We start from the raw sequence: 16,125 nt of genomic DNA on the forward strand, positions 1-16,125 counted from the left end.
GGTATCGGGGTGACCCATCAAGCACTTCACAAGTAGCTGACCGTGGTTCAGTAGTGAGTGGCCAGCCACAAAGGGCAGAGGTGAGGCATAGGGCCAGGGGCCCCTGTGCCCCAGTGCACAATGTTCATTTCATAAGGTTCCCTCTCCCCCACTGGAAAGGACTGGAACAGATTTCAGTCTGGGAGAACAGGTTGTGTGGATCTCTCCTTTTTGATGTTTAAAGAAATAATAGTTGGAAATGTGTCGAGGCCGCGGTGCTAGAAGGGTAACAGGATGGGCATTTGTTGAAAGCTGTGTACACTTGTGGTCTCCTTTTCACTGTTCATAGAGGTCAATGCAGTTGGCTAGAGAGGTCACTTGCCCAAGGTCCCACCTTCAGCCACTGAAGCAGGCTGGTTGTCACGTTCGGTCTATCTGATTACAAAGTTATCCTCTTGCCTGGGCATTGCTGAGAGAATAAAGTGTGTGTGAGTGCGCATGCACACGCACACGCACACACTTTGAAAATAATGCATCAGGACAGGTAAAGTGTGCCTCCATTTTGAGCTTTGGGAGAAAGGAGCCACGTCAGTAGGGTTTTGTGGTGAGACTTAGATTCAATGTCCTTGAATTGCCCCTGCAGGCCTCAGCCACTCACCATGTTGTTCCAGAGAGCAATGGCCATCTCCGCGTGGCTGCGTTCTGAGAAGTAGAGACAATCTTCAGAGAAGAAGGTGAGGTCCGTGCCACCCTGCTGCAACCAGAGGCAAGGAGGTGACCATCCTGACTCCACTAGCTAGCTGCCTTTCTCCTCTGGCAGATGCCCTGGCCATTTCTCCTGTCCTATCAACTGGTTCAGATACTGGTGGAAGATCTCTAAGATTTTGGAATTTTTTTTAAAAAACAGACTTGCATTGTAGCCCCCCACAGTCCATCTCTGCTCTGAAAGTGGAAAAACAATAATTTTAGGAAGCTTTCCATTCTATCCCAATCCAGCGAATATCAGGGCTGTGGCTGGGGAGGTTGGCCACAAGAGATTTTCTTTCTTTCTTTCCAAGTACAGAGGTTCTCCATGCCACCCCGGCTCACCTCGTTTGGTGGGATGAGAGTGTTCTGGAGGAAAGGCTGTACGACCACCGCAAAGTCCTCGCGCTCCATGTACCGGTGCCAGTAGGAGAACCTGGAGAGGCCATTCTGGGGATGGGAGAGGCTGCTCAACCCCGCAGCCAGGGCTGGACGGACAGGGTCTACTCCTCTGCCTTGGGTGGTGGTCACAGGCCTACTCTAGACAAAGGTGACTTGAAAGGGCAATGCCAGTGTGGCACACACACTTGTTCTTTCTGTACATTTTAAAGAGCACCTGCACCTCAAAGTCCTGTGCAGGTCATCAGGATTCAAGCTGAGCTGAACCCAGAAGACTCCCCTCTGCACCCATCCCCCCAGCTCCTTCTGAGGCCTCTGCAAGACTGAGTCTGAGCCATTGACCACACTGCCTGGGCCAGAGGCCTGTCCTGTCCTTGCTACACGAAGAGGACAGTTAGATCCAGTTCAAATCGGGAGCATCTTCACACCAGCTCCCCAAAATGCCTGTGAACATTGGGGAACAAGAGTCCCAGGTTGTTGGACTTAAGTGCCAAAACATAGGCTGTAAAAGGAACATTCTAGATGTACTTGTCCTCAAAGAGTTTTTCATCCATCTGGGAAAAGCAAATAAGATAAAAACACAAGAATCATAGAGAACTCTAGGGTCCATCAGGTGCAGACAGAACTCAATCTGGAGAGACATCTTAGGCTAAAGTTTAGTCAGGGGAAGCTTTTCAGAGGAGTGAAGAAGACTTGCCTCATGAATGAAGGTGGATCAGTTTGCAGAAAGCCTCAGGCCTGACATGTCCAGAGAGGGAACAACGGGAGCAGAGACAGAGGAGCATGCACATGATGCAGGAGCAGCAGGAGGGGAGGGGAGAGGGGAAGAGGGACTGGGGGGTTGGGGAAGTGGGCGTGGCTGGGTCTTCTGTTCTTGGGGAGTGGAGAGGTGGGAGACAGGCACAAAGACATCATCCCCCTCTGGGTGGAGATGTGGCTGTACACAGGCTCTGTGTGGGGAGGGACCACAGTCGATGGAATATACTCTGGGGGTCAAGTACTGTTCATCTGCTCAGGGCTGATCCTGGGCTGGGAGGTGGGGATTCTCCTAGTTTCCACTTTACGATCTCTCCCAACCCCCTTTCTCTGGCCTTTGATTTGCCTGGATAAATATTTCAGGGGCTACGATCTGCCTTTTAGGGAATGACCTGCTGTCAGCCAACCCCTGCCAAATACACAATTTCTGAGCCCTTGTTCAAGGGACATGGAAGATCTCCTGACTGGGGCCAGAAGTGGGGGCCACAGGACTCACCTGAAGGTTCCAGTTCACTTTCTTCAGTTCTTGCATCGCCAGGGAGTCTTGAGAGTGTCTGAAGCAAGTGCAGTTGCTCCTGTGAGAAAAGGGATCTTGTGTTGAGACTCCCCTGGGGCTGCCTGGCTCTGTCCTCCTGGGAGGCTGGCTCTGACAGAGGCAGCAGCTACCCCCAGGGACCTACAGCCTGTGCTGCCTCACGTGGGATGAAGTGACAATACACAAATCTCCCCAGATCACATCCTTGCTGGCTCCTGGACCTAGGTCACAAAACCATAACCTGGCGGGCATGAGGTCCAGAGGTGCTTGTTTGAGTTTGGAGGAGTCGGCCCTAATGTCAGGTTTCCTTGAGCACAGGCTGCCCGTTTCCTTTGCCCCTTGATGACTCCTTCCCAATTCTTTAGCCTCTGGGTGTTTTTGCAGAGAAGGATTGGTAGTGAGAGGGCTGGAGTTTGGGAAGACCACCATGACAGCTCCGTCTTTTGGTACACAATCACTCCTCGTGCTCTTGAAGCCCCTCAGTTCTACCTTGAAGTGCTTTGGGCTCTCCCTCAGGGCTCCAGGGTGGGAACTCTATTGTGATGCTGGGAAGGGTCAACCAGCTCAAAATGCCATGACAAGCTGGAGCACACTACCAGCAAAATTGGAGGAACCATTCAGAACCTCCCCTGGGCACTCGGGGGCCTGGTTCCTTGCCAAGAATGGAAACCAGTTGGCCACCTTCATAGCTAATCCATTTGACCTCAGATAAGACTCCTCAGTGACCTGTTGAATCTCCTCCCTCAAGGTAACAGTCACACAAACTCTAGGAGTCCATCTGGCTTCAGAAGATGGCAACTTCTGTCAGTGTCCCGCTGATCTTTAAAGAAGTCCAGCCCCCAACAGGAATTCTTGCCTTGCCCATCAGAACCTTGCCTTAAGTCTTAAGGATCACTTGGTCTGTCTCTCACTTCACAGAAAAGTAAATTGGGGTCCAGAGAAATGGACTTGCATAGAGTGGGGATTCAGTAACATAGAGGCACTTCCGGTGATTCTCCAAGCCCCTGTACAGGGACCCTGGCTCTGCCTGCACTACTCTCCTACACCTGTGAGCCCTCCCCTCCTAAGGTGCCTTGCTCTGGGATTATGACCTGTTCACTTACTGAGCGGCCAGCAGCATGGTGCACTTCCCGTCTTGACCCTGGTACAGACTGGTCAGCTCCATGACCTCCACCACATTGATGAAAGCCCTTGGAAGCTACAGGGAACAGAGAGGTGGGCTTCGTGAGTTCACGGACAGTTGTGGGGAAAAGACACTGGCTACTGCTAGAGGGAGCCGAGGGCTCGCCTCTTTCATTTTTCTTCTCCTGATGGTGTTGGGGATTCACCCTGAGGCTTCTCACGTGCTAGGTAAATGTGCCTAGCATCCACTAGCCCTGGGGAGATCACCCTCAATCTGACTTTATCCTCACCAATTTTACCAAAGAAGGGACTGAGGCCCAGAGAGTGAGTGTGACCTGTATGAGCTCACGGAATCTTCTTTAGCGCCCCACTTTACAACTAAAGCCGAGACACAGAGAAGTCCTGTTGCTAGGAAGCCACAGTGCTCGACTGTAAACCCAGGCCAGGTGGTTCCAGGGCAGGCTCTTGGACACTCAATCCAGCGTCTAGCTAGCTAGTATTTCCCTGCACAGAAGCTTCGAGCCGCCGCCCTCCACACCACCCAGGCGGCACTCATGCTGGGTCTCCACTCAGCATGCATCTCACTGATCCCAGGACTCTTGCTCCCAGTGAGGTCATAGCAGGTGGGTTGCTGGCAGGACCCGCCACTCCTACCTCTTCATAGAGGATGTCCAGGGCCTGTTGAATGTGCTGAACGTACTCCTCGGTTGAGTGCTCCTCCTGCAAAGAAAATGGAGGGTGGGGGCTCTTTTCAGATGTTACATTCCACTCAGAAAACAGGAGCACAGGAGGCTTCTGCTGATAGTGGGGGGTGGAGCACAGAGGGGCTCTGGTGTCCTGGCCAGTCTGCCAAGTCTTGTGGGTTGATCCAGAGTTCCCTATAAGAAGTGGAACCCTTTATGCTCCTCTATCCCCCTAACTGCCATGCTTTGTGACTCACCCCCAGGGACTCCTGTGACCCATATCTCAACTAGAGGCTGATCTAGAGGTACCTCACCGTGCCCTGGGTGACGTGTATGGAATTCTCAGTAGGTGCTCAATAAGTGTTTGCAGACTGTTTCAGGACTTTGCTTCACAGCATGAGGAAGAAGTCATATTTTGGGATATAGCCTGGGCTCCTTAGAAGGCATCAGAGGAAGACTGACACCACAGGGTGGGTGATGTCCAAAGCTCTCATGCCAAACATAGATAAATGCATGTTGCCCGGATGCCGTACCAGGCACTCAGGCAGGAGGTTGGGAGATCAGGCAGCCTATTTCAACCAGGTGAGAGCTATGTGCTCAATTCCAGTTCATTGCTAGACACAAAAAGTGCCCCATGGATGCCTGATCATGGATGAGCTCCTACCCCAGATGCCAGAAGGCTCCTAAGAGTCAGCCACGCTGAAGAGTTACAGCAAGAACCAAGGGGTTCTCATCTCCAAGAGTCTGCCCCTCCCCACTTTCTCCAACTTGGCCTGAGTGATATGTGGTGGCTTCCACGTCCTTTGTCACAGAAACTGCCCTCAGAAGTATGGACCTGGCCATTTGCATGAAGGACAAGTATTTTGGGGCTGCAGAAAGCATTTTCCTACACCAAGTGTCCACTGGCACACCTCTGGTTTCCAGGTAGCCCTGCATTATTTAAGTCCCCAGGCAGTTGGACCCGTCCTGCTTTGCAAGCCTGGGCAGTGAGGGAGAGAAGAGGCGTGGAAGAGCTGACCCCTGTGTGGGCAAGGCTAACACATGGAGTGCTTGAGAGGTGCTGTCCATGAGCCACGAGGAGCTGCAAATGCCTTCTCCCCACACCATGACTGTCCAGTACTCTACCACACCCACTGAGTGAGGGCAGCTGCCTTTTTTTCCAGCCAAATAAAATACAGGATGTCCCTAACTTAGAACAAGCTGTATTCCAAAAGTTGCAACGTCCCAAAGTTTGTTAGTCTGGACACGTTTCCCCATAGAAGCGCTGTTAGGAATGGGGTCAGGTTCCCAGGCCGATCAGTTGAGGTTGGTTAACTCACGATAGCCCTGAAGGGCAGCGAGCTACCCTATCAATTTTATCCAACCCTGTTTGCAAGAATGCTTTACCTCTCCCCCCAAATGGGGCAGAGACTCCTGATGGACATAGGATGGAGAAGTGCTAGGCACCCATGTGGTGAGCAGGATACTAGACAGTGGTGTCACATGCCTAAGAGAAACAGTCTCCTCATGTGCTGGAAGAGTGGGTCCATCTAGACCCTTCTTCTGGAATCCAGAGGCCACTCAGGCAGTGGGAAAGGCCAGGTCTCACCTGCTATGTGTGAACTGCGGGCTGCCTGGGCAGATTGGGAGACTGGGAGCCCAGGCAAGTGTGACCCCCATGAGAGAGGAACATGAGGCAGGGTCAGGACCCCGGGCAAGGATAATGACCAGGGTCAGCAACTTCATTCTTGGATCCCGATGGGGTTGATCAGGAGCCTACCGGATTTTCACAGTAATGACACAAGTCATTGCCCCCAATGAAGAGTGTGATCAGCTTCCAGTCTTTCTTCAGGTTGATTTCCTGAGGGAACAGATCCTGAGTTTAGGCCTTGGGACATGTGAGGTGGTGCCCACCAGGCCACCCAGACAGATCCCCATGACAGAGAAGGTGCAAGGTGGGTGCCTCACCCTCACCTTGGTGCTTGGGAAGTGGGGAAGCTCCACAGAGAGATTTGTGGTGTGTGTGTGTGTGTGTGTGTGTGTGTCTGTGTGTGTCTGTGTGTCTGTGTGTGTTGGGGGAGTGTTCAGCTCACTCAGGGGAGCAGGGCCTCTTTCCCTTTGAAATCCTCTTAAAAGAACTACAGTCCATGAAGCAAAGAGTGGACATGTTCCACCCTTCCCTGAGTCCATTAAAGGCTGAGTGGATTAACACGCCCCCGAAATGTGATCTAAAGTCTTCAAAGGAGCAGAGGGCAGAGATGCAGCTAGAAGCCAAAGCCGGCTGCCTCTGGGAAGCCTTCATGGGGCCTGAGTCTGGGGAGGAAGAACTGGAGCCACAGCCCAGCCTGAGGGGCCGGGAGGCGGGGTGCAGGCGGGGAGGCCCTGGGAGCAGCGGCTTCCCGCTCAGCCACCACCATAATAGGAGTCCTGCCAGGAGCTCCAGTCCAAGGCATAAACAGAGCATTTGAAAAAAAGTGCCAGTGAGAAGTTTCAGAGGGGCCAGTTGAGCAGGAAGGAGGAAGGATTGGAATGAGAAGCCTATTTTTAGTACCTTGCATTTATGTAACAGGACGCTGAGAAGCCAGCTCTTGGGCAAAGGGGGAGGCTGCCAGAGCCCCAGGCCCCTTTCCATTCTCCCTTGCACTTTGCCCTCCTGCAGCCAACCTAGGGGCACAGGGCCGGTGGTGGCCCATGGCCTCTCCTAAAGGCCACCCGGTAGTAGGAGTCTCGGTGCAGAGGAACCTCACAGCTTTTCAGTGGTGGCCCAGGGCCTGTACTCACAGGGCTGGTCTTCATCCTCTCCACCAGGTCCCGGGCCTGGGCTGGCATGTCGCTAGGCAGGGGTAAGAGAAAGGACTTTAGAGTCAGCCAGGAGCAAGGGCTCAAGCTATGGGTTTTGGCCTAGGAAGCGCGAGTGTTGCCTCAGGAAGAATCCGTTTTACAAAGGTTATTCCTCCTGAGCCTATAGACTGGCTTCTGCTCTCTAGAATCTCAGCCACGTCCTCCTTACAGAGCTGCCCTGGACCGGAGGCCACGTTGACCCAGTCCCTGCCACCTCATTATCTGTATCTGACCACCGCCTGCAGCAGGGCCAGGCCTCACTTGCCACTTGAGTGGAGACCCGGTTAACCTTCCTGTCAGGAATTTTCCCTGCTACTTCGACAGTCTGCTTCTCTGAGAGTTGAGCCTGCTCATTTCTTACTCTATTGCCTGTTTTAAAAATAACCTTTTGTATATTTGCAAAAAGTCACAGACTTAAATTACCCCTCAGCTCTCTCCTTTCTGGGCTTAATGACTCCTTTAACCTTTACTTCTAAGTCCCACTCTCTGTTCCTTTAATTTGTTTTTTCTTCTCTGTGGTTACTTAGATATCTCCTCAGATTTTCTTTCTTTTCCTTTCCTTCCTTCCTGTCTTTCTTCCTTTCTTTCCTTTTTTTTTTTTTTTTTTTTTTTTGCCTCTCCAACAAAACAGGATTAGTTCTCCCTTCATCCCCTAGATGCCTGCCATATAGAAAATAATATTGCATTCTGAAAAAAGTGATATGAAAGCCAATGGAATATTATTCAGTGATAAAAAGGAATGACCTCTTGCATCCAATGTGGATGAATCTCAAAATAATGTTGCTGAATGAAATGTCACACACACACACACACACACACACACACACACGTACACACTCTTTGATTTCATTTATATAAAGTTCTAGAAAATTCAAAGTGCCCTGTAGTGGGAGAAAGCAGATTAGTGGTTGCCTGAGGCATGAGGACTGAGTGGAGCCAGGAAGGGGTGGAATGGAGAAATTAGGAGGGGGTACTAGAAAACTTCTGCGGGTGATGGACATGTTTGATGTTGATTGTGGTGCTGGCTCTGTAGTATGCCCATATGTCAGGACTTAGCAAACGGTATACTTTTGATACATACCATTTATCATGTGTCCATTATATCTATTTCTTTAAAAAAGATAAGTATACAAGAAGTTAGGTCATCAAAGTGCATACAGCCAATGGAAGCTTCTATGGAAGAAGCCATAAAAGTAATAATTGATGTGGGATGGCCATTTAAAACCTCTGTGTGGCCAAGCACACCGGGTACCGTGCCTGTCCCTATTTCCCATGGAGGAGAGTTGACACATTTAGGTGGAATCCTGTACACCAGTGCTACTGATAGGAACCTCAGACAGCTACCAGGGAAGCCTGTCCTGGTAGAGGTGACCACAGAAGTGCTTATGTCCTTTTAATAGGTTCAAGATGTGATGAAGAGAATTCATGGGTGGTGGGGAAAGTGAGGACCGTCAGGCCCTCCTCTTGCTAGCGGTCTTCTTCCCACCCTTGGGGCCCAGACCAGGTCCTGCCTCCCCATGAGCTGTTGCTCTGTGCTCGTTCGTCCATATTTCCTCCATTTCCTTTTTGCCCCAGAGCCCAGGGCCTCTGCTTTCAGCGCTACAGCTCCCTTGCTCTGAGCTTGCAGCTTACTGACTCCTGCCTGCCTGTTGGGGTTCTGCATCTTATAAAGGAGCAGGTTGGGCAACATGACATTGGGGGCCTTTGCTAATTTTCCTTCACTCTACCAGGTGCCAGTTGGGGCCAGCCCATCCTTGGGCAGTGGGACATCTGTCTTTGGTTCACACTTGACACTCCTCAGCTCCCCTGTCAGGCATGACTAAGTATCAAATTGTGTCCATCTGCAGTTCTGCCACACACAAAACTGTCTTTTCCCAAAAGTTATTTCCTGTTTGCTTAGTCTCCTTAAGTAGACCGCAAGCTCTTTGTGAGTAGGGAGTTCACCTTAGAATTCTTTTGTATCTCTTAGTAACTACCTTGAGGCTTTGTCCTTTGTAGGTGTTGAATGAATTCTTGCTTGTTGGTTGATGACAGGGAAGTTAACTGTTAAGTAAAATCTTGAAACTAAATATCCTGATAATGGCAAACATTTTTATGTGTACATGCATACTATATATAGTTTTAAATTCTTTCCAAGGATTGTATATCTCATTTAATCCTTATGACAACCCTGAGAGGTAGACGATATTATGATCCCAGTTCATAGATGAAAAAACTGTAAGACTCAGAGATGCTAAGCAACTTGCTCAAGGTCACACAGCTAACAACTCTCTGAGCCAGAATTTGGACACAAATGATCTAACCATGATCATAAGATGGTTACCTTGGGATCTTAGGTGCTCTGCTATGGTATGTTTCTCTTTTTAGGGAAGCTCGTCCTTATCCATGATAATAAGTGACAGAGAAAGGAAAGTCATAGGATAGTTGTCCAACCTTACTTAAGTCAGTGACTTACTCTCGTTTTTCCTAACACCGGATTTCAGAAATGTCTGCAGATCTCAGCTTCCTCTCCTGCTCAGCATCACCCCACCCGACAGGGTTAGTCGGGTGGGGCGATGCTGAGCAGCAATAAAAGAGAAGGAGAAAGGGACTCAAGCACCAATGGAAGGAGCTAAGAGCCCCCGGACTGTATAATAATTATTAGATGATGATGATGGTAATCATAACAGTCATTAGATGTTGGTTTAATGGCCCCACCTAGCCCTGTTTTTTGGTAGAAAAATAAGTCCTTCCTGCTTATGACGCTGAGGAACTGACAATGCTTCCTGTGGCTCAGAGGCTCATGACGAGACTGGGGCCCAGGTTACCGCTCCTGAAAGGAACGTTCCCTGTAAACAGTGAGTGAAGCCAGTGTGGTTTCCCTGGTGATCTGAGCGTAGAGATCCTTGTACAAGGCAAAGGCCCAGCACGCTCCATGCAGAAAATCAACGAACCCACTCAGGCATTTCAGCTTTAATGATCTGGGTTGTTGTCAACAGCAGAGACCCCAGTGAAAATAAACAACCACCCTGCTGTTTGAGGGGCCCTGACATCTAACTCCTAGCGCCCGAATACAGACTTTTCAGTCAGACTTGAGGTTCTGAAGCGAGGTGGGGAAGAGAGGAAGGTGGATATCCTCAGGGTCACGCGCTGAGTTTCTCTGTGCTGAGAGCCAGACTATGTGTGTGCTCTGTGCCTCTGCTGGGCAGGAGGTGGAGCTGGAGGCAGCAGGACAGTGTCCACCAGGGTCAGGGCTGATGTGCTCCTCCTACTGACCCTGGAGAGGTGGGAACACGCAGCCACCAGAGCTGTGTTCAGGCACTGTCTTCTCCTGGCTCCTCGGACGGCTTGCTGAGTTACCTTGGCTGCTCAGGAAACCTTCTAAACCTCGGTGTCTGTGTCATGGTGTCCAAATGTAAGGACGACACGAGCTAATTCACAGCAGGGTTTGGCACAGGGCCAGCGTGCAGGAAGCGCACCTGCAAAGCTCTTATGACCCATCTGGGACCCGGCCCCCAGACTCCATCCTGCTTGCCTCATCCCAGGTCCCACCTTGATCTCTCCGCCTGCCCCCTACTCCCTCTCATACCCATGTCTACTCACCGAGCTCTGGCTCCTTCCACTGCTACATTTAATCCTGCTGTCTCCTCCCAGGTTCCCGTGGAGAATCCAAAGATGGAGGGGTTGAATTTCTTCAGAATGTCTTTAAAGATCAGTGGGACAGAGACCACAGGTGAAAGGAGGTATGAGCCCCGGGGAACAGAGGTGGGCTTGCAGTCTTGGGGTACAGGTGTGGAGCAAGAGGGTTCTGGTCTTTTTGGAGCTGGCTGACTTTCCTCCCTGCAGACAACCTTTCTTCCCCTCCTCCAGGCAGAAGACCCTGGCCTCAGTGGGCGAAAGATGGCTTCTCTGTGCTGGTTACTTACTGGGCAGTGTGGTGTGAGTCTCCAAGGCCCCATCACCTCCAATGCTGGGGAAGAACAAGAAACTTGGTTGAAAACACCCTGACTTGCTTCTTCATGTCTCATCACCCAGAGAATCTGCCCCAGAGCATCACCAACCCACCAGCCTCAGGGCATCCTCTGGGGTCTCAGCATGGGGCCGTGGGACCTGACTTCACTCTTGGAGGGAATTCATTCTTCCTCTTTGGGGGAGGCATTGTCTACAGAGAACAAGCCAAGAACAGCCTCACCTCCAGGAGAGGCCCCTCCAGGACATGAGCGGGTTGCTTGGTCTGGCTCCCATCGCCGTCTGTGAAAAGCAAAGAGGAGCCTCCAGGTGGCTGCTGGGCCCGGCTGCAGAGCAAGGGCACTGGGAGAGGCCCCTCTGGCCCTGGGGTATAGCCAGGACCCAGATTTGTCCCTCCTGAAAATGACACTGGCTTTTCTCCAGGCCACGCTAAGCTCCAGATTGTCTCATTCTTCTCCCCAGACCTCTTCCAACAGCCAGGAACCAAGTCTTATGGATTCTTGTCTCCCAGCCTCCCTGGCACCTGTGCCTGTCTTTTGCTCTCTGTGCCATATTTCTGGACGAGAGTCTCAGCTCACCCTGGACCCCTGCCTGACCTTCCATCTCCTCTCTGTTCCCTTCCCACCAGCTGGGCTGCCGTCTGCTCCTCTGAGCATCTCTCTCTCTGCGAGCCTCCACTGCGCCCAGTACACCTCTGACCCTTCAAAGAATCTTCCATACCTTCAGGGTCAAGGCCAAATGCTCATCCATGTGGACACCATCACCTGGTACCCGCTTTCCTTCTCTTTGTTTCCTCTTTCCTTCCCTGTCCACACAAACCATCAGGCTAAGCAAATTGATCTCTTACTGTTTCCCAGACATGAGGGCCTTGCTGCTCTGCCCTGCCCACCTGTCCATCCTTCCTGAAGGGCTGAGCACCCTCCTTCCCAGCTCCTCGAACCTTCAATTCATGCTCTGAGATGCTCATTAGTTCCCTCCTCCATAAAGCTTTCTCTATATGATCTGTCTTTAAAAAGAAGCTCTTTGAAATTTATGAAAGTAACTCAGTAATCAGTGAAGCATACAAAGATTTTTTTTGAAAAAAAAAAAAAAGAAAGAAATGAGCAATCTACTCCCACCTCAAGAATCCTGCCCCTGCCAGAGTCCACACCCCTCCCCCACCCCACCAGGGAGAGTTCGAGGTTATCAGCCTGGGAAGCGCCTTCTGCAGCTTTCTCATGTTCACACCAAAGTGAAAACATTCATACACATGGGGCTGGTTTGTTTCCACAGAAATGAAGACCCGATTTTGATGGATGTCACCTCCATGGTTCTGCATATTTTCCTGTGGCCCTACCAGAGGGCTCTGTGTCTCGTTCTTTCCTTTCGGAATTGTTGATAGTGCACCACACACACAGCAATAGCCAAAGAGTTGGCTAAAGTCATTCACTTAGTGAGACTGCGCTAAGTGCTGCAAATTGGGCTCTGTCTGCCCCTAAGGAACATGTCCTTAAGTGGAGGGTGACAGAGGGCCGTGTGGGGGAAGACCTACCACCCTTCGGGTCTGAGTTGGTGGAGATGAGTTCCCTGATAAGGGCAGGTGACTTAGACCAGTGTCATGACCCGCTGATGAAACGCCTGGGAACAGTGGGGCGTGGAGGGTGGCTTTTCCCCAGGGATGGAGGGGGCCTCATGGAGCAGGTGGTGTTTGAGCAGGGTGGGGGACGATGGCAGGAGATGGCATGTGCTTTGGTGCCTGGCACATAGAACGGGGCTCACTGCTGACCGCAGGGCCTGGGCTTGAGGAAGGGCTGACTGCAGGGTCTGCCTGGGCTCCCTGGGACCCCCGTGGCACACGGCTCAGTACTCACCGTCAGCGAGTCACCCAGGGCAGCCACCACCTTGATGTCTGCTGGACGGAGCTCGTGGACTAGGGAAAGAAGAGAGATGGTTGCCGTGGGCGCAGGGCATCTGCTCTTCAAGGTGTGGACTTTGCCAGGGCCCGTGGCTCTGCCCTCGTCTCACCCATCACAATGGCACTTATTTCCAGCCTAAAGCTTTGGCAGTTTTGTCTCTCCTACTTGTTCAGAGCAACCAAGGCATGGATGACAAGGGGTTGGTTTGGTGGCTATCGCCCATCCTGCTAGAAGCCCAGCTTACACTGGGGTGGTCCACGGAGTACACAATGGCAGACAGACTGCCATTGGGACTACAAAGAGACAAGAAGAATGATTTGGGGCCCCTTACACATGGGAGCCCAATGCCGTGGCTGCGAGCTAGCTTCTTGGGGCCTTGCATGGGAATCAGCAAGGCCTTTTCAAAGCTCAGGGTAGGTCTGTGGGGTCCCCCACCCAGCCTGATGCTTCATAAAGCCCTTGGTTGAAGGGGCTATTGACTTTTTCTCTCACCTGAGGTGGGAACTCTACTGGAAGAATTCCACTCGGTGCACAGGAAGTCACTGCCCCAGTTCTAAATCAACAGGAGAGACACAGGCCCATGGTCATTGTGCAGGCACGGTCTGTGCAAGAATCAACTAATGGATTTTTGGTGGAGGACAGAGAAACATCACTGGAAGGACTCATGGAAGGGCAAGGGTTTTTAAGTGTAGGTGGGCTAAGAGGGAAAGCAGAGGCGAGACCTGGGCGTCTGCCTACTCCACGTGCCAGGGGCACACACATGTGCACACTTACACAGCCTTTCCAGTTCACTCTTCTCTACACTCTTGAATGGAGCTAGCAGCTGCCCCAAGCAGGGGAGAAAACAGTGACTACTCCAAAGCAATACCAGGTCTGTATGCTACTACCAGAGATTACAGAGCTTTGCTGTCAACACAGAACCAATTGACACTAATTACAATGCTGGGGCCTAACCAATCATTAATTAAAATATCGTTAAGAAGACACAAAACTTGTGCTGGGGATCTAGCTCAGTTGGTAGGATGCTTGCCTCACAAGCACAAGGCCCTGGGGTCAATCCCCAGCACGGAAAAAAAAAAAAAAAAAAAAAGTGACTATACCAAGAAGAAGAAGAAGACACAAAACTTTTCCAAATGCAAAGCTTCTGGCTTCTGCATATCTTTTCTGTACACCTGTACGACTTTTTGCATATTTAACTTAAGAGCCACTAATTACTTCTATGCGTATAAATTAAAGCCTGTAGCCCTGGATACTCTGGGTCAACTTTCCTTGTGTCTGTAACATGGAATGTATTTTGCAGGTGCTGAGAGAGTGGCTGGGGGAACAGAGGGCACAGAGATGACTACAAGGAAGCTGGCAGAGAACTTGATTTCTATGCAAATTCCGATATCTGCATGCTGAGTGCACAGTAGGGCTCCACGGACAGTTGACAGGTTCCCCTGGAGTGAGGCCACCCGAGGCTCTGAAAGCTCCTCTCCTCTGGTTAGATGAGGATGAAGACAAGTCTTGTTAGATTATCCCTATCACCAGGGAGTGGAAATGAAACTTCAGTGTTATTTGCCTAATCCAGTGGAATTCAGCTTATCCCAAGGGATTGCTCAATTCATCGCACTGACGGATTTCTTCTTCTGTTTGGAAGCTCTACTGAAACCAAGAACAGGCTTGTGTGCCAATGACAAATACTTGAGGAAAATGCAATTAAAAAAAAAGTTATACTGCCGTCAGCACCCTAGGTAGTTGGGGAGCCAGAGACATGCAAGTTCCCTGTGATTTCAAACACAGATTGGAACCTGAGCATGTTCATCTGTCACCAGGGGAGAACCACACGTTGTGTCCTAAACCGTGCATCCTAATTCCCTGGGGATCTTGTAAAGTTGCAGATCCTGACCCAGTAAGTCCAGGAAAGTGCCCAGGATTCTGCATTTCTAGCGAGTCCTGGGGAATGTCCATGCTACAGATCTGTGACGGCTTTAAGCAGAAGCTATTAAAACAAACATGCCCTTCTGGGCCTGCGTTTTTAACTCTTCCAGCAGCAAAAGAAAGGATCATGAGGATGAAGATCCAAGAGGACGGGCCCAGACCTACTCCGCTCATGTCTGCCCAGCACTTAGCACAGCGCCGGCTCCATTTAGGCACCCAGTAAACGAATGTGAACTAGATAAGTCAATACCCGACGGACAAGATGAAGCTGAACTTTCCATTCAAACAGAACTTGGGTGCTGGTTCAACCAGGATAAGACTCCACTGGGCTAAGTGCACTAGAGAGCATCCAGGCTGGGACAGCATAACCCTCAGCAACGAGGCTGTTATTGGTTGTACCCTAAAGCTTCGCATCTGGCAATTCTTTTAATGTTTGGATATAGGTTAATCTCAACTCTTCAGTTCGCTTATAAAAAGCCTGCCCCCAACCACTGATCTGCAATCCATTTTCCACACAGCAGTCAGGGAGACCTCTGAAAGACATAAACCAGAACATGCCACCAAATGGCCTCCTGCCTTTCTCCACCTAAAATCTAGACTTCTTACTCAGGGACTCGGGCTCTGAGAGACCTGGTCCTGAGCATCCCCCGTCTCATCTCTGGCACTCTCTGCTTCATTCATGTGCCTCTCTGCTGCCCCACCCCCAGTCTTTCCAGTCACTATGACCTTCTTTCTCTTCTTCTACCCAACTCAGACCCACTTCTGAGCTGTTGTGCTCTCTGGTCCTTCCGTTTGGGACTCTGTTTCTTGCTGTCTGTGTAGCCAGCATCTTTTCATCTTGCATGGCTCAGTTCAAATCTCCCCTACTCTGAGAAGCCCAGTCTACATGATGTATGTATCTGAATGTGCCAACCTTCCCCTGATTCAACCACCCTCCTTTGAGTTGTTGTCACTATCTGAAATGATAATTTTTAGCTATGTACTGGATGCCTCCCTCAGCAGATTGCAAACTTTGTGAGCACTGGGACCCATCTCTCTGTCTCCTTCTCGAACTCCTAAAACAGTGCCTGGCATGTAGTAGATGCTCAAGAAATGGTTGTAAAGTCTCTATCAGGCTCTAATTCCTCCAGAGGACCTTGTCTGATGCTCCCCTGAATCTCCATCAGCCCCTACGGCTGTTGTGACACTGGTGTGAAACCACTGGTGTGAAACCAACACTGGTGGTTGAGCCCCTGTCCTGGTGGCCAACAGAACTCATTTGGACCAGGCCTACCCTGTAGGGCTTAGGGTAGCCCAGGATCCTACAGGCCATCTTTGGAGTAGC

The 16,125-nt window shown here is 50.8% G+C and overlaps 1 protein-coding gene and 1 long non-coding RNA gene across 2 annotated transcripts in view; one reads left to right on the forward strand and one right to left on the reverse strand.

Moving 5' to 3' along the window:
- Window positions 1-12,733, forward strand: part of LOC306644023 — a 50,806-nt gene extending 38,073 nt beyond the window's left edge. Inside the window, exons 2-3 of the long non-coding RNA XR_013759148.1 lie at window positions 10,672-10,760; window positions 10,888-12,733. This is a non-coding gene — a long non-coding RNA (uncharacterized lncRNA). The remainder of the gene's footprint in view (window positions 1-10,671; window positions 10,761-10,887) is intronic.
- The window catches only part of PLB1 (phospholipase B1), a 138,197-nt gene that overhangs the window by 11,402 nt on the left and 110,670 nt on the right, over window positions 1-16,125 (reverse strand). The window contains exons 46-57 of the mRNA XM_079110503.1: window positions 13,374-13,434; window positions 12,837-12,895; window positions 11,210-11,268; window positions 10,944-10,987; window positions 10,621-10,720; window positions 6,979-7,030; window positions 5,978-6,058; window positions 4,190-4,255; window positions 3,517-3,611; window positions 2,375-2,453; window positions 1,069-1,173; window positions 638-733 (exon numbers count right to left, since the gene is read on the reverse strand). Of these exons, the coding sequence (XP_078966629.1) occupies window positions 638-733; window positions 1,069-1,173; window positions 2,375-2,453; window positions 3,517-3,611; window positions 4,190-4,255; window positions 5,978-6,058; window positions 6,979-7,030; window positions 10,621-10,720; window positions 10,944-10,987; window positions 11,210-11,268; window positions 12,837-12,895; window positions 13,374-13,434 (897 nt within the window). The remainder of the gene's footprint in view (window positions 1-637; window positions 734-1,068; window positions 1,174-2,374; window positions 2,454-3,516; window positions 3,612-4,189; window positions 4,256-5,977; window positions 6,059-6,978; window positions 7,031-10,620; window positions 10,721-10,943; window positions 10,988-11,209; window positions 11,269-12,836; window positions 12,896-13,373; window positions 13,435-16,125) is intronic.

Source organism: Sciurus vulgaris (genome assembly GCF_902686455.1).
Source record: "Sciurus vulgaris genome assembly, chromosome: 14".
Lineage (NCBI taxonomy): Eukaryota > Metazoa > Chordata > Mammalia > Rodentia > Sciuridae > Sciurus > Sciurus vulgaris.